At 29.9% G+C, this 18,772-nt stretch overlaps 1 protein-coding gene across 1 annotated transcript in view; it reads left to right on the top strand.

The window, feature by feature from the left end:
• Positions 1 to 18,772, top strand: part of LOC111635611 (calpain-9-like) — a 60,198-nt gene that overhangs the window by 32,563 nt on the left and 8,863 nt on the right. Inside the window, exons 6-9 of the mRNA XM_023380624.1 lie at positions 1,138 to 1,212; positions 4,234 to 4,397; positions 6,503 to 6,675; positions 11,257 to 11,414. Of these exons, the coding sequence (XP_023236392.1) occupies positions 1,138 to 1,212; positions 4,234 to 4,397; positions 6,503 to 6,675; positions 11,257 to 11,414 (570 nt within the window). The remainder of the gene's footprint in view (positions 1 to 1,137; positions 1,213 to 4,233; positions 4,398 to 6,502; positions 6,676 to 11,256; positions 11,415 to 18,772) is intronic.

Below are 18,772 nucleotides of genomic sequence, written 5' to 3'. Positions count from 1 at the left end.
GATTTTATATTAATTAAAATAATAGTAATCCAGTAAACAAAATATAAAATTTAAAAAGTCAAAACTTAACTTGAGGATTTTTCATATATCTATAAAAATCTATTCAAACAAAAATTTTACACTCAAAAGAAGGATATATGATAATTCTAATATACTAGATATAATTTTTGTGTATTTAGTTATTTGTTTAGTCAGTTTAATATAAAAACATTTAAAAAATCATGTTAGATTACAAAGTAAAAGAAATTTTAAAAGTTGTTTTTTATTTTATCATTAAACATTCATATAAAAACATTTAATGATCAAACAATTGTGAAAATCATCTTAAAGTATTGTTGTATAAGCAGAGTTTAAACATAGTTTTTAAATTAATATAAACAGTTGTTTTTTAATATCTCATTTGACTAGAATAATTTAGATCAGTGCTGCTTAAACTGTGGGTTGTATCTCCCTTTGGTATTATGTAACTAAATGTGGGGTCACAAAAAACTTGACAACAGTAAAATTTTGTATTGTCTTCATGCAAAACATTAATGATTATAAAATCAAAATGTTAACACTGAAAAAACATTGAAGATGCCTTGCATCCTAAAGTATCAAATATTAGCCAAGATTTAATTCTTAATGTAAAAATAAACAGGCACATCAATCTCATTACTATGCAAATTTGCTTTTATCTTTAATAAATGGTAATAAATAGTAAAACAATATACCAAAAAACTGTTTTGGAATGAAATGTTTTATGTTTTATTATCAGTAAGTGATTTTATTTATATTTCTATTTTATATATTTATATAAAGTGGGTTGTGTAAACTTTTCTTGGATAAAGTGGATCATGAATGGAAAAAATTTAAGAAGCCCTGGTTTAGATTAAATAAATGATGATATTAATTTCCTCATTGGAAAAAAATAACTGACTAGATAATTTTTAGAATCACAAACTATACTGTGTATGTCAATTGCTGTAAATGCCATTAAAACTTAATTTGATATTTCAGAATTTTTCAAAAGATATATTTTATAAATCTGTTGAATAAATTCTGAAATATCAGAGTAATAAAAATGTAATTAAAATTTGAGTCAAATTTTTTAAAATATTGTGCATAATAAAAGTGAAAATTTAAAATTATTTTCAGACTCACACTTCTCCTATAAGACTTCGAAATGGTTTAATGACTCAACAAGCTTATAATATCACTGGTATGGCAAAGGTTTGTACTAACATTAAAATATTCAAATCATATATTTTTTTATAATTATATTAAATTTATGTTTAAGACAATAGCATAGCTAGCTTATCAGCAAATACAGTAGGTCCTTGATTTAACAGATCACAATTTAATACACTTTGGATTTAAAACTGACAAAAAATTTTTCTTCAAGGGAAAAATTTAGAACCTTTTTTTTATTTGTGAATAGAGCAAAGGTTGGGTCAATGCCTCAACATTATTAGTGGAAGCACTCTGTTACTGTAGTTACATTGTATAGTTTATGATATGTTTAATTAAAATAAACTTTGGTTCTTTTTTTAAATTTATTAAAACATTTTTAACAGATTTTTACTATCATATATAAATTACTTGAATTATAAAAATATTTTATTTGTGCTTTATACATTATATAAGCATTTTAATATATACTGTGTATTTTAAATGCATTATTAACCTTTAAACTTATAATTACATATATAATATGCCAGTTAGAAATATGTTATAATATTCTTACATCAAAATTAAAGTTCTTCTATGAGCATATTCACTCCAAAGATTGTATAATGAATGCTTAAAAATTTAACATGATATAAACAAATGAAATTAAAAAGGTTAATATGAATGTGCCAATTATTAAACAATTGATATTATCATTATATAATATGCCTTACATCCTTTCTATAGTTTTTCTTTTATATTTGATTAAAGTGTGTAACCTATTTGGTTCATTATTCTGCAGGATTTCTTGCCTGTTCTCTTCCTTTCTAAATTTAGTTGCTAAATCATACAATTCCTTATATTATTTCATTCTTTTATTTTCCAGACATGTTTTTAAAAAACTGTGTGGTTCAGCAACTAAATTTAGTAAAGAAGAGAACTGGTAAGAATTCCTGCAGAATAGTGAAACACATAGGTTACACACTTTAGTCTTTTTTTAAGAAAAAATTTATTTTATGTTTTGAAATGCATTTATTCAGTTTTTATTTTTAACAACTTTTTTAAAGTGGGTTAAAAAATTTACTTTTGAATGTCTAATATACAAATTTTAACTTTCATCAAAAGATTAATATATTTTTTAACGTTTATTTCATTTAATGGACCTTCCCCCAGTTAGTTTATTAAATTTAAGGTTTACTGAACTTCAAATAAATTAAAACAAATTAGTCGTATATTATTGCAATACAGGCATACATTGCTAATATGATTGGATAGGTTTCAGAACATCATCGTAAAATGAAAAAAATTTTTTCATATGCTAGTGCACATAAGACGCTAAAAATTTAATTACAGTAGTATTGTTTATTAAGTACACAATAGCAGTAGGCTTAAAAAATGATGTAAAAGTAAAAATAAATACAAAAACATCAAACTCCCTTAATAGCAAGGCAAATGCAAAAAATAATAAATGTAAATATAATTGAAAAGTATCTTATTAGCAAAACACTGTAAAGTGAAATACTTATATATTTTCTTAATTTGTTTATTTACCTCAAAAGAAATTTATAATTTCTTTCTTGATAAATGAGTAAAGAAATTTCTTATACAGTAGTACCTCAGGATACGAAGTTAATCCATTCTGAAACTGAGATCGTATCGTGAAAATGTGGTAAGGTGAATCATTTTTCCCCATACGATTACATTTAAAACCAAATAAGTTGTTCCAACACGAAAAAAACACTCAAATTAAAGCTAAGTAGTACATTAAAAAAAAAATAACTATAGTAAGGAAAGCACTGAAAAATGCATTTTGTAGTTGTAAATGTATAAATAACCATAATAGAATAATAATTGATTAAAAAAATGTAGTTTTACTTGCACCTTACCTTTGAGGATAGACGACAGTGGAGGTGTAAACTCGTTGGCAGAAGAAAGGGAGAAGGGAAATGATACTAAAACTTAACTTACATAACATAATGTAACAATAACTTAAAAATAATTTAGAAAAGATTAAAAAAATTAGTGTTGTTTTATATATAGTTTTTAAAATTTTTTATTCACTGCTTTTTGCTGTCTTTCCTTCACTTCCACCAGCACTTTCACTGGATAGAGATCTCTTAGTAAAACATCTATCCAAAGAGGTTTGGCTTTGCCTATTTTTAAAATGTTTTTAAAATGACTTAGGCAAATGTCGTTACTCTGAGCAGCAATACAGCCAGTGTGAATCTTTTTGGGATGTTTCTTTTCAATAAAATCAGTCACTTTCTGATAATACCTCAAGATTTCCTTTATCGAGTGAGATCCTTCCACAATGATGCAAACACTGACTGAGACCAATGAACAGAAGTAAATAAAAAATGGCGCTGCAAACTAATGTAACATCATATGGTGAGTTTTTGTTCGTATCGTGGAGCAAAAATATGTTCGAATTTCATGTCATATCCTGAAAATTTCGTATACTGGGGCGTTCGTATCCTGAGGTACCACTGTACTGTATTCTTCTTTATTTTAGCCTATGCTTATAGAATAATAATTTTATAACTATAATCATGTCAGAATAATTAGAAATGCTTATTCTGAAATTTTCTTTAATACTTAAGGCAAAAATCCAAAATTAAAAAGTTGCATGTAAATTCAGACACAGGATTTTAATTCCATTGTAGATAACATTTAAAGCATGAAATTACAAAATAAAATAAGAATAGAATAAAGTATTTATAAAATTTCCTTTTGTTTTCAAAACCTCTAAGTTTTTGAAAACAAAAAACATAATGAAATATTTTAAAATTTATTTTAATTTTCTGCATTAAAGAAAAAATGGTAGATGTTAAAACCTAATTAACTTCTTAATAAGATAAGATTTCAGTACAAAATAATGACATAAATAAAATCATTAATCAATACATAATATATATCTGGTAATAAAATTTTACAAAGTAATGTATTTTATGTAATTTCAAAAGCTTTTTTTTTTGTTTTTATAATTATGTTACAGTATTTAAATATGTATATCTTTCTAATTAATGAAAATAATTAAAAAAAACAAAAGTAAGGAATAATTGAAAAGATTAAAAATTGTTTTAGGTAAGAACTGATTTAGATGATGTAATATTAATAAGAATGAGGAATCCTTGGAACAAAAGTAAATGGAATGGCCCCTGGAGTGATAGATCCTGGGAATGGGATAGAGTTTCTGAAAGGGATCAAGAATTACTTGCTCTTCAATTACAAGATGAAGGAGAATTTTGGTATTTTAACATACATATGTATTATAAAATATAAACAACACACATATTTAATTAATCTTGTAATCAGTTATGTAAAGAAAACAATAATATTCTATGTGTAAAAATAATAACTTAATTTATAGAAGTTTGAAATCATAATTAGAAGCAAGTTCATTACTAGAGGAGTGAAAGTTGGAGTTGGTAAAAATGAACTGACTCCAGCTCTGGTTTTTTACATACTCTATATTGGTTCAGATTAAGCTCCTAATAACTTCCTAAATTGCATTATAGGAGTTCCTGTAATGCATGATCTTACTTTTATGATGAATTAAAAACAATCACAAAGCCTATAAACCAGCAATTTTTAAACAAGTGCAAATGTTTTCACACATGTTGAACAAGCTGCATCATCAGGCAAACAAATGCTGAGACAAATGGGATTGCTGAACATGTGCCACAGGGAGGTGACATATGATGTAAGATGAGAGAATGGGGATGGGGAGGAAATGAGATTTACATTTCATGGAAAGACTTCCATGCTATGAGGAAGGAGTCAACATCACGAAAATTTATACCTGTGTTATATGTGGACCTTATATATTTCCACCTGCTCTAGATGCTTGAGGAAAGATTGCCTGGATGAGTTATACTGTATAAGAGGCATGCTTTGTGAAATTCCTCTTTGATGTCTGGATTGGAGATGTTGCCAATGCCTCCAACTCAGTCTACTGACTACAGGTTTGATATTATGGATGGGCAATTATTAACCATCTGTTATTCAGATTTATTAAGGACTGCACAATTTTGGATGTTCCTGAAAATGTGATGCCCGTAATTAGTGTTGAATAAATTGTTATATTTATCATACAGGTATCCCTCATATAACATGGCAGTTTTACAACACTTTTATTCTAACAAGGTCTGAAAATTGGGGATATCCTTGTACAACATGGCTTCTGGTTTTGCTCTGTCATGGTTTTGGAAATTCTTCTTACAAAATTTCAAAACTATTAAGTGTAAACTTTGTTATTTGACATTTTTTAAATTCAAGTAAGCATATGCTGCTTCAAATTTGCCCATGGATTTTAGAATATTGAAATTTTCAATTTATTTTGTGCTTTTCATCAGCTTTAATGAGAACTGATAGTACAATATTTTTTTTTCCTTGTCCTAGCTTTCCTATCAACCAGGTGTTGTTATCATTGCTTTTAGACTTTAGTTCTTAACACTGTCATTGTGATTTGTTTTTATACATTAATCTTTGTATTTACTAAAGTTTATTTAAACGTTTTTAGATAAGTGCTTCTTAAACTTTTTTTTTATCTTGTTATTCAAACAATTTGGTATTTGAACACAAATTCTGGAAAAAGGTGCTCAGTACTCGACTAAACAAATGCACACTAGAACAAATTTTTAATTAATAACATATTTTTATTTCATCATCATTAAAAATTTTTTATGATAAAAATGAAAAATATGAAAATGTTGGTGATATTTCTGATCAAGATCAATAAAAAAGCTGAGATGATGACAATACTTTGTAAAAAGAAAATGTCCTCATTTAACTAAAATTAATATTAATGCTTAATATAGTACTTAATTGTGATTGTTAGTTAATTAATGATTGCTTTAATAAACATATTTCTCTTAGTGATGAAAGAATAGTATACTTTTGTTAATTTTTGGAACCTAACCCTATGTTTTGTATTAGTCTGTCCTTTGTTTCATATAGCATGGATTTGCAGAACATGGCACTTTATTGGGACATAACTACTGTGTTATATCAGGATACCTGTATTATTCTGTTTGTGCTTATTACTTTATTTTTCATTTATTGTATTTAACTGTTTATACTTGAACTATGGCTTTTACATTATTGGAAACATGAGAGCAATTTGCATTAATAAGGTTTTTTAAATTGATCACATTGAATTTATTTCTTATTAATTTTTATTATACTTTTACACAATTAGAATTATAATCTTATTATTTAGTATATTTAAAGTTATTATTTTTACAATTATTATTTAATTTATTTTGCTTTAATAATTTTAATTAAATTTAATCATAAATTAAAATTTATTAATTATAAATATTTTTTATGATGATTATACATTTGTTTTTAGGATGTGCTTTGAAGATTTTATTCAAAATTACACACATTTAGATTTATTACATATTGGTCCCGATGATTGGATGCAGGAAGGTACTTTACATAATCGCAAACCTTGGAGGGCAGTTTTAGCTAGACGACGTTGGCGTCGTGGTTATAATGCTGGTGGTAGTCCTGAATTTAAAGGTATTAAATTTATATTTTAATGATAATAAATACATTTGCATTAATATTTTCATGTGATTATTTGTCATAAAATATCAATATAAACTTAGATTTTAAATCTGTATTATGAAAAAGTTTAATGAAATATATTTTTTCATAATTAACTACATAATACATAATAGCTATTATGTAAATATTTTGATTTCTTTAATTATCAAAATAAACACCATTGCAATATATAATACATTTTATTATGACAGTTTTGTAGGTAACATAACAGTTTTATGTACACAAGATGAATTATAATGTATGAAATTATTTTTAAAAGATGAATCCAAATAATGGAAATAATAATATGTTAGTATATTGATGAATTTAATACATATAAGTAAATTTTGAAGATGCGTACATGATCATAACAAATCTTTAAAATTTTTAAACATTTATATTCTTTTATTGAAATATAGACTTATTAATTTTAAAATTAAATTATTCTCAAATTATGGTTTGTAAAAATATAAAACATTATTTTCTTTTGCAAATGGTAATGCTCTCATATCTCAGAAATGTCTAACAGTGCTTATTAACATAAATAAAATTTTTGAAGTTAGATCAGGAGTCACCAAAGTGATCGATATCGACTCCGCGGGTCAATATAACATTATTGAGGGGTCAATTGAAAAATTGAAACTAAAAATCACAAATATAACTACAGATATTATTATGTTTTTGAATATTGTTCAACGAATTTAATAGTACAGCTACCAGTCAACGTGTAAAATGGCTATGAATCAAGCCACACAGGACAAACAGAAATTGCTGAATCCATGCTCCGGTTCTTACTTACATAGTACTTGTCAATCATCTGCAGCATTCCTAAGTTTGTGTTTGATTCACAGTACATTGATGTTATTAGCATCTCTACAGCCATTTTTAAGCTGCTGTTCATTTAATTTTAGTATTTCGCATATATGGATAGATATAGAAGGCCTTACCCACAGGTATAGCCAAGGACAAATGGGGGAATAATGGTGAAGGAGAGGAAGGAGGGCAGGGGAAGGACAGGTGAGAAGAAAAGAATGGGAGGGATCTCCAGATGCCAGGCTGGGAACCATTTACAACCAAAAGGGGTGAGCCTAATGTTACTTAAAAAGTAGCCAATGCGTTGTGCTGGCAGAATAAACACGGACATAATAATACCATAACGAAGTACAGACACCGCATGTACATATATAGAATAGAACAAGATTACAAAATACCTGGAAGTATGAGCAGAAACAATTGAAAATTCCTAAAAAGAAAACCAGGGTAGATCCCGAACAAGTACCAAAACAGTTTTAAACCCGAGAGGAGCCACTATAAAGGAAATCGACAATACACAGCGGCTAAATGACACAGAACCCAATACTGATATGCGTGGAACCGAAGAAAGTCAATGCCTACCCAAGGGTGGCTACACTAGCTGAATATTTTAATATTGAAGATAAAGTTCTCAAAGGCCATGAAAATGTTTTTGTTGCTGATTAACAAGTCCAGAGTACATGGCCAGATGATGTTCTCCTTATACACCACGTTGATGAGATGTTTTCTTCCCTGGAGGTAATTAGGGCAGTAGAAAATGATGTGGTAACTGTCTTCTTTCTCCCTAAGAGAGCAGTACCCCTCACCTTTCTTCAAGAACTGTGCAAGGTAGGTCTTAAAGTTTCCATGTCATGTCATTATTTGAGTCAGTTCGTAAGATGGAGTGAAGTATCTGTACTTTTTCCTGTCGACCAGAACTGAAAGGAATTGGTGAGTTACCCTTCCTGTTGAACTATTACTCCACCTATGCCACCATTTGTTGAGCGTGTGGGCCCTTAGCTGGTTGGTCAAGCAGCTAAGTGGGACCTTTGTATAGGTATAACTATGTAGGTTAACCTTGGCTTTCTTAGCCAGCAGGTCCGCCTGATTGTTCCCCCAAATCCCAGAGTGCCCTTTGACTCAGAATAAGGTGATATTGAAGATCTTCTGGAGCAAATTTAGAGAATCAATAGTTTCTTTAACAATAGGGAGATTTACATTAGAGTTCTTTATCTGTAACAGCGAACCTTACTATCACTAAAGATATTTAGATGCCTTTTCTTGGGCTTGCCAAATTCCTTCCTGATATATTGGAGGGTCCTGAGGATGGCCAGGGACTTGGCGTGGTTAACTGTACAATGATTGTCCATCCTGAAATAATTCTGGTAGTGGAAGTCATTATCATTACTGCAGATGACAAAGGACCCACCGATGCCATTGTCTGTCCGGGACCCATCCATTAATTCCCAAAGGGACAGGGTAGTGGTTGTTGAGAATAAAATTATAACTGCAGATCGTAGCTGTGTGGTGTGGATTGCTATTACTGTCCCTGTCAAACCCTTTCTTAAGAATAAAATTAGTGATATTGCTGATGCCATCACCTTCACCAAGGCATTTGACATTCCTTTTGTAGTCCTCCATAGAGATGTCTTTGCCCAGAAGCCTTTTAAGGTTGTGAATTAGAAACTTTTCCTTAATATGCAGGTCAGTCGGAATGAGATCCACAATTGCAAGGAGTCCATCCATGGGGACGGTTTTATAGCTCCTGGCAATGTGGATTACTGAAAGCCTCTGCAAAGAGAGCAGCTTTTTCCAGATATGAACTTTCTTTACACAATAGCCCCAGACCTCGCAACCATAAGTTGCAATTTGCTGGGTGACTGCCTTATAGGTGATCCTCCTTGCCTTATAACAGCCCCCATTTATTCCTGCAAATAGTAGTCAGAGCATACGTGATCCTTGTTGCTTTTTTATAGATATGGTAGATGTGTTCCTTCCAGAAAAGCTTATGATCTAAAAGAACCCCCAGATACCTGATCACACTCACATTCTCAATTCTTTGTCCATTAATTTTGATGGATTAAGAGGGTTACCTTTAGGGAAGGCAATACAGTGACATTTTTTGTAATTAATTTTGAGCTTGACTCTCTCACTCCATTCATAGACTAGCATCAGGAGGTGGTTCATATTCGTTTGCAACTTCCCTTGATTCGAGTGGGACATTAAAATGATGGTATTGTCTGTGTACCCTTGAATAATGGCGTTGTTACACTGATATTCTTGTATACTCAGGAGGCTATTATACAAAATATTCCAAAGAAAAGGCTTGGACTTTGAGCCCTGCGGGCAGCCCCTATTAATGCTCCTATGGTAGTATATTTTACCATTATTTGAGATTGTCACACTCCTATCCTCCAGGTAGCTATTAATGATCTTACCTGGGCAACCAGACTTTTGAATCTGGTGCAGAATTTCTGGCCAGCAGGCATGATCAAAGCCCCTTTGAAGTCTACGGCCACCATCAAAGTGTGCTTCTTTTTACTTTTTGCTTTATTGATGTAATGAACAAGGTTATCCACTGTGCTCCTCCCCTTCCTAAAGCCAAATTGAAGCAGATGGATGAAATTGATCTAATCCAAATGAAAATTAATCCTTCCAATGACCAGAGTCCACATATATACAATAAATGTAAAAAATGTAAATTTAAAGAAATGTATTAAAATAGCAAGAGTTTTTCTTTTGCTTGTAACACAAACTTTTTGGTGAGGGTTGATGTGAGGTTTCAAAAAGTTATAGGGGGTCAACAATCAAAAAAGTTTGGCGACCCTTGAGTTAGAATATAAAAATCTTAACTAATATATTAGATATGATGGAAATTTCCTGCTAATCTGATAATAATTAAGAATCCAAATTGTTAAATGGTATAAGAAACAGTTGCCAATATGGGAGTTCAACAAACCCCATATTGGCAAACCCAAAAGTTGCCAACATCCAACAAACCCCATATTGGCAAACCCAAAAGTTGCCAAAATCCAACAAACCCAATCATAGCATATAGAAGGGGTTCTATATGCTATGATTGGGTTTGTTGAATGTTAGAAAATGTCAAGATATCTGATATTAGTTAACTTTTTTTCTTTCAACTGCATACCATAGAGACTGTCTCTTTGAAGTTAAATTTTAGTTAAAAAAAATATTAGCTATTCAGTGGCTACTTTCAAATTAGTGACATTTACATTGTGGCATTTTGCAATGGCAACTTGGAAAAAGCTTATATTCTTTGTTAACATATAGAATTATTGCTATTATTAATGTAAAGTGTAAATCAATTTATGTTTTTTAGTTTTGTGCCAAGAGGGCACTCAGCAGTGGCAGATGCCTAAGAAATAAATGTTAATCTAGAAATGTTAAAAGTATGTCTTGCTGTATCTCAATTGTTTAGTACGTTTTCAAGTCATTAACAGAGTAACCTGTTAATATAATTAAGTGTTGCCAGTGAAGAATGATAATTTATTTGATCCAAGTATTAAGTAATAGAGGCAAAAATTAGATTACAAGTATTTCTTTTTAATAACACAAAGTTTGAGTTATTGAGATTCAAGTTTCAGGACTTTACTGTAAAATAATAATGTAATTTAAAATAATGTAAGCAAATTAATAGTTTACATTGTATATTACAATGCATAAAACATATATTTCAAATGATTAATTTTCATATTTTTGTTCAAATACTGTTATAATGTTATAAAATAAATTTTTCAGATACAACATCTACAAATCCTCAGTTTCGTGTACATATTCCAGATAATGGAATTAAGAAATGTCACATGGTTGTATCTGTTATACAAAACTATCATCCTAATTATAACAATGAAAATAAAAAAAAAAATTTTGTTCCTATTGGATTTGCCATTTATGAGGTAAGTAATGCGTAAAATTTCTAAGCAATGTATTTATTTTTATAAATTTTTAATTAAATTTTTGCACTGATAAATTGGAATATTTATAATTAACATATTAATTTAAATAAAAATATTTGAGGCACCTACTACAGAATGCCTCTTTTCGAGACAAAATTAATCCTAAAAGTTTGTTAAATATTGGGATAAACAAATCTTTAAAACAACAAAAATAAACATATATAAATCATTAGTTCTAAGTGTGATAACATATGGAGCAAAAGTGTGGGTATTATATTCAAAATTTAAATCTAAATTAGAATCCACAGAAATGGATTTTTTGAGAAGATCTGCTCGATGTTCAACACTAGATAAAATAAGAAATGAGGAAATTAGGAAAAAAAATGGATTATCAAAACTCTACAGTTGATTATATCCATAACAAACAATTAACCTGGTATGACCATGTTTGGAGGATGGAAGAAGGTAGACTACCACAACAGATATTGAAATGGATTCCAGCATGCAGAAGGAGGAGAGGAAGTAACAAAAGCTATGGAGCACAAAGGACTGACAGAGGAGGATTGTCGAAACAGAACAGAATGGAGAAGAAAAGTTTTGGCACAGCAAGATGCTTAAGCATTATTAACCTGTACAATATTAATAATAAATAATAAAAAAGTTTGTTAAATATAATAAATAATAATAATCTTTATTAGCATAAAGAGAAGTGTCCCTGTTGCAGGGGGTTGTACAAAGAGGTATTATAAATTTTTACATTATTTACATAATATATAGAATATTAGTATTGAACAATTTGATAGTCACAGTAATGTATTATTATACAATAATAGTCAGATGTATAATGTTGGTAATGTTTAGTATACTGGCATAGATTTACAACATTTTTGTAATTTTAATGAAAAAGTTATACAGAATGTAGAGATCTTTTTTATTCAGAATATTCAGAGTATTTCTATAATCTTGAGATGAGTCATTTTGGAGTATTCAAGAGATGTTGAAAGCTCTTTTGTGCCAAGAGGGCACTCAACAGTGGCAGATGCCGAAGAAATAAATGTCAAAGTCTTTCAAATGTCACGTACATTTGAAAGACTTTGACATTTTTGAAATAAGTGGTCAATTGAAAAGTCATTGGTTTTGCACCATGGACAATGATTGTTTGTTAGGTCAATATAAGTATTATTAATATATAGAGAGTATTTATTTAAGCATAATTTTGCAATCAGCTTTTTCACATTAAAGTTAATTGGTTTTATCATGTAAGGTTGTGAAGAAGGTATTTGTAATATTTTTAGGTACCAAGGGTGATAGGTATTTTGGTTTAAACTGTTTTGATCCATATTTATAGAATGATTGATTGCTGATTCCATTAACATAGTATATCCAAACTTCCAGTCTTGAATATTATCTTTGAATAATAAGTCAGATATTCCAAAGGAATTTAGTATATTATTTAGTTTGGATTGCCAGAGGTGCATTGTGGTTCATTTCTTACTACATTTGATTAATTCCTGATGTAGAAAGGTAATATTACTGTCACATTTGAATTTTAAACAATAGTAAAATTTAATGATTTGTTTCAAAAACAAAGGGAAAGAGCATATATGGTTGGTTTCATGGCAAATTGTGTAACCTGAGACAGTTCTTTCCAGATGGAGTAATTTGCGGAGAAAATAAACATGGAAGGTTTCTAATTTATATATATAATCGAGACCACAGATTGGGGATGCACAATACATGATTGGATTAATTATTGAGTTATATAATTTCATATGCAATGATAAGTTGGAGGGTTTTAAATTCGAGTATAAGTTTAGTAAATTATCTATAGCAGTTTTTACTTTGTTGTTTAAGTACGAAATATGTGCCTTGAATGTATGATTCCAATCAAAAATAACACCTAGGAAATTGTTTTCATTTACCACTTGTAACAACTGTTTGTCTAGATATATCATTGATTCTTTTTTGGAGATTTTAATATATTGTGGAATATAAGTACTTTAGTTTTGGTAGGGTTTATTATTAAGTGAATTGCATTTAGTTAAGAGCTTAGGTGATTAATTTTTCTTTGTAATGCTACTTTTGTTGGAGCAAAGATTGCTAGGACATCTGCATATAACACATAATGAAAGGTCCTATTATTTAGTTCTATTCCATCAGAACAGTCTTGGAAGATTTGGTCGACTTTGAATAAATAAAAGTTGAATAGGTATGGTGAAAGAAGGTCACCTTGAAGTATTCCACATGTTAATACTAGTGATGGTGAAACGGAGTTGCCCTGCTTGATTTTGGCATTATAAGTTGAAAATAATTTAGATACTGTAGATGCGAATTGATTACCAGCTCCTTTCATTTTTAATTTATATACCAGTAGCAGAACAAAGACAGAGTCAAATGCTTTTTGAATAACTATGAATGCAACATATAGCCTACTTTCCTATGTTTTTTACTTAAATGGAGTTGTATTATGGATGATAGTAAAAAAATAGCAGGTTCTGTTCCTTTATTTTTTAAGAAGGCATATTGAAGTTGCACTTTGAGATCTATTAATTTGGTCCAGTGTTGAAATCTTGTAGCTAATAATGAGGTAAAACATTTCCTTATGGTTGATAATAATGCTATCGGTCTATAGTTATTTGGAGAAAGTTTATCACCTTTTTTATGTATCATTGTAAGGATTACTGAATTCCAAGAATCTGGGTAATTGATTGTTTTGTACATGAAATTAAAAAGGTGTAACAATTTCACTCTTGCTTGAGATGATAATATTTTTAAGAATCTGGTTGGGATAAGGTTGCTTCCTGGTGATGTGTCATTGCGAGTTTTATTTATAGTATCTTCGAGTTCTTTGATTGTAAAATTTGCATTAAGACATTTGTTATTGAAGTCACAATTAGGCATTAATGTCAGTATAACTTGAGTAACTGGAAAACATTGGTAAAATTTTTTCCATGTTTCATAACATATTATTGAGTTATTATGACATAAGTTAATTTTAAATTGATACTTTTGTACTATTGACCAAAATGTTTTACTATCATTACTATTTTTTAATATTGTTGTTTCAAGTTTTGTAAGATATTTTTTCTTTTTTGCTTTAAGTAAGTTGTTATAGGTTTTCTTGAGTTTCCTGTAGTCATTAAGATTTAAATTATTTGAATCTTCTCGAAATATTTTTAGTTTTGTTTGCTTCATCTTTTTCATCTTATAGCAATCTTTGGCAAACCATGGTTTTTTAAATTTATTTTGAATTAGTCTTTTATCATTTTTGATTTGTATGTAATCATTCATTATTTGAGTTATTTGTTTATATGTTATATCAAAATTTAGATTAGTTATTTCTGGAATATTGTTGAATCTGTCCTCGATCTCACTAGCATAATTCAACATTTTGTAAAAAATTCTAGTAAGTTTGTTACTTTCATTGTTTGCAGAATATTGTGAAGATAATAGAAATTTGGATATCGTTGGAAAATGATCTGATGCATCATGGGAAATCGTAGCAAACTCCAAACAACAATCCAGCATGTACTCGGAACTTATTATTAAATGTATAGTAGAACTGCTGTTATGCTCAACACATGTAAATTCTGCTGGGTAATCCATTTTAATGCGTCCGTTTAAAATATATAATTTGTAATCTTTTGTTAATTTTATTAAGTTTATTCCTAGTTTATTAGTAGAATTATCTTTGGATTGTCTGATATTTTGCATTTGTTGATTAGAACCATTATAATATGAATCTGTCATCTCAGCAATTCATGCATTGAAATCTCCCAGTAAAAGAGTATATGGAGTAGAATGCTGCCAAAGCTCCTGTGTTTTAAGTATTTCGTTAAGTTTTGTCAGGTAATTGGGAGGAATATAGGTGATCATTACTATTATTTGTTGATAGTCTTTATTTTCAAATATCGGTTTATTCATTGAAAGTAAAAGTAGAATATAGTTGTCAGATTTTTTGATTTGTTCTATTTTGCAAAATTGTTTTTTTATCAGGATACACAGTCCACCACTTGAACGGCAGGGTCCAGAAGGTTTAATTGCTGGAACTGTTATTGTTATATACTTATTGAAGAACATTGAATTATAAAATAAATCAGATGTAATCCAAGTTTCGGTTATATCTATTATTTCTGGATCATAATTTAGTTGAAAGTAATTTATTGATAGACGTTTATTCTTTAAGCCTTGACTATTCCAATTTAAAATTGTAGTCGGATGTATATTTTTAATAGTTTTTTCTTGATGAGGTTTATTTTGTTGTAAGTATCAACTTGATGATTCTGGTGAAGTAGAAAAAGGCTGAAAGGTATCCATGTAAACTAATTTTCCTGTGTTAAAACTAAAAGTTAATTTATTACAGTCTATTAATAGAATATCATTGTGTAGTTTAACTGATTGATTTTGTTTTCTTAATTCATAATAAATTGGCAATAAATGTTTTCTTCTTTTACGTGATTCTTTAGTAAATCTGAAGCTATCTGTACGTTTCCCCAGTCTTCCATTAATTTATGTTGCTTCTTTGATATGAAAGCATTATAAATTTGATCATGAATCTGTTTAGTACTAAGTGATAGTTTTATAATTGGTTAATTGATTTGGTTATTTGAATTATATCTAGTATATCCTCTTGAGATAAATTTTTTAGGTTTAATGTTCAATTGATGAGTTTAAGAATTTCTAATTGAGATGCTTTTTGACGAAGGATAGTTGTATATTATTATATTATTATAATAGCAGTCATTAATTAGAGTATCTATTTTATACTGTATCAGTTCTTTTTCAGATTTTAAGTTGTCAATTTGAATTTTTAGATTATCTATTAGACTTTCCATTTTTTAAAATTGAATTTTATTTTCCCATATAGTACCATGGATTAAATTCAGTTCTTCTTTTATAGATTCCATTTGTGTAGATAATTTATTATTAGAAGTATTAATTAGTTCTGATATTTCTGATATTTTATTCCATAAATCTGCTGTTAAAGTGTCATTTGAGTTTATTGAAGTAGATGAATTAATTATAGTGGACTCACCTGGAGAACTTTGTAGATTTTGTGTGGATACAGTGGTGCCTCGTATAACGTACTTAATCTGTTCCGGGTGCACGTCCGTTAAGTGAAAAGTCCGTTATACGAAACGCATTTTCCCATAGAAATACATGTTAAAACATATAATTCGTTCCACAGCATAAAATAACCATACTGTACTATAAAAAAAATGAAAATGGAGCAGTCACCAATTATGCTGGGTAGTCAGATGTTGTGAGGAGGTGGTGGAGAAACACTTTCTTCACACATTCATACAGATACAGACTTTTTACACATTGCAGCAGGTCTCTTTTTATTGTTTTTTAATCAGAGTCAGATTCAGGAGAGGCTACTGGAGCTTGCAGGGTCAACTTCTCTTGCTCCGTCCTTTCTTTTTGGCAGCTTGCTTCTTGAGAAACATGTCCAAGGTGGTCAGTTTCTCTCTCTCTTCTTCAACCCCTGTCGGAAATGACAGGCAAAGGTGTCATTGTAGAGATCATTGATCCTGTTGGCCTCAGCTGTGTTTGGATAATGAGTGTTAGTAAACTTCCTTGTCAAATGGGGAGAGGCCCCATTTGACAAGGAAGTTTTTGTCAACTTTCACTCCTTCTGATGATTTCTTGCTTTGTTTCAATTGAAATCACCTTTCTGTTTTTTTAGAAGCCATGATTTGCACGACACTTGAATAAATGTAAATACCCTGCACTGAGGTGATGTACGTAATAAACAAGGGAGCAAGCCAAATCCCAATGGGAGCTCTGTACTTCAGATGTAATAATAATATATTATAAAAATAGCAGTTTGTCATTGGCAACAGCAAAAGAGTGGAAACATCATTCGCACTTGTTCGCAGAAAGACTGTCGTTCACCTCATGTAACTGCCAAACAGAAAGTCTGTTGTTCGCAGTCAGTCATGTAACGGCCAAATAGAAAGTCTGTTATTTGTGGGGTATGTTATACGAGGCACCACTGTATATCCGTATGAGAATTATTGTTTGCCATAGATGATTCCTGTAATTCTTTATTCATTGGTAAGATTTCTAATTAATATTAAACACCTTTGGTTAGTTTAGATAAGTAAAGTCGAAAAATACACTAAATTCTTGGTTTATGTCGAGGTGTAGGAACAAAGTCACCAGCAGTGTTCATGGTCAAGTCATGACCCTTCAATATAATAAATAATTTAAATTATAACTTAAAGTTTGAAATAGAAGAGCAACAAAATAATAAACTTACTTTTTTAGTTGTGTCAATGTTAAGAAAACCTTATTTATTATTAAGATTATTATTCTTATTTCCCGATTTATATAAAAAGAAATATTTTTGCTAATTGTATCAAAAAGATTGAGAATAGAATTACATTAGAACAAGATAAAAAGAATGAAATTGTTGATGTTTTTAAAATGTTTTTATTAAATAATTATTAGTGTTGCAACGAATAGTATATTCGGCCTCAGGCCAAATACCGAATATTCGGCCAGGAGCACGGCCAAATAGCCGAATATTCGGCCATACTATTAGGCTTGATTAATTAATTAATGCACGTATGAAAATTGGCACGCAAACCGCATTATGGCAAGGACCCTGCTCTCTATTGGCCCACTGTCACTACGTTTCGCCAATCGCGTTAATTCTTGACAGTTGAAGCGAACAGACACGAGCGTCATGGCAGTATGTGATAAGTGATATCATCAAATGTGGATAACGATGAAATGACCTACAGGTGTAAAATAATGGAAAAAGAAGAGAGAAGGACTGCAAAGTGAAAATGTGAAAATAAATATGAAATTGAGTTGATAACATAATCAAACAAGTCAAGGCAGCTTATTGGCACGAAATTCGCGGCCATCAATGCCAAACAATTGTTGTCATAGACTTCGGAAAGCTAAATGCTTGTAATGAAAGAAGTCACTTAGCGTGCACAGGCGAAAGCCTGGGGCCGTTCAGGCTATCAAGCTGTCTCGAATCTGTGAAATCATAACTGTGACTTATACTGACATCTTATCTGTCGCTTTTCTCCATTATCACCAGGCTACGAGTCACATAATTATAAAATGGAAAAACGACGACGGAAAAGTGATGAATCGAAAGTATCGTGAGCACGTATTATGATGTATGCATAGGCATGCATACGTGGACTAGAGAGATGGAGGAAAAAGAAAGGAAAGAGCAAAGACAAGCAGTTAAAAAGGATAGGCATGGTCAGACCCTCACATGTGTGCGACGATTCTCGAACAAATAGGTGTGTACGTGTGCTGATCTTTGTAATTATAAATTGTGAATACATGTGACTAATATTATTTTCTTTTTTATTTTGTGCATGTTACAA

This window comes from Centruroides sculpturatus, unplaced genomic scaffold, assembly GCF_000671375.1.
Source record: "Centruroides sculpturatus isolate CEXI.00-Female unplaced genomic scaffold, Cexi_2.0 scaffold37, whole genome shotgun sequence".
In the NCBI taxonomy this organism is placed as follows: domain Eukaryota; kingdom Metazoa; phylum Arthropoda; class Arachnida; order Scorpiones; family Buthidae; genus Centruroides; species Centruroides sculpturatus.
The sequence above is the reverse complement of the archived record's forward strand: the minus strand, read 5'-3'. Positions and strand labels throughout refer to the sequence as shown.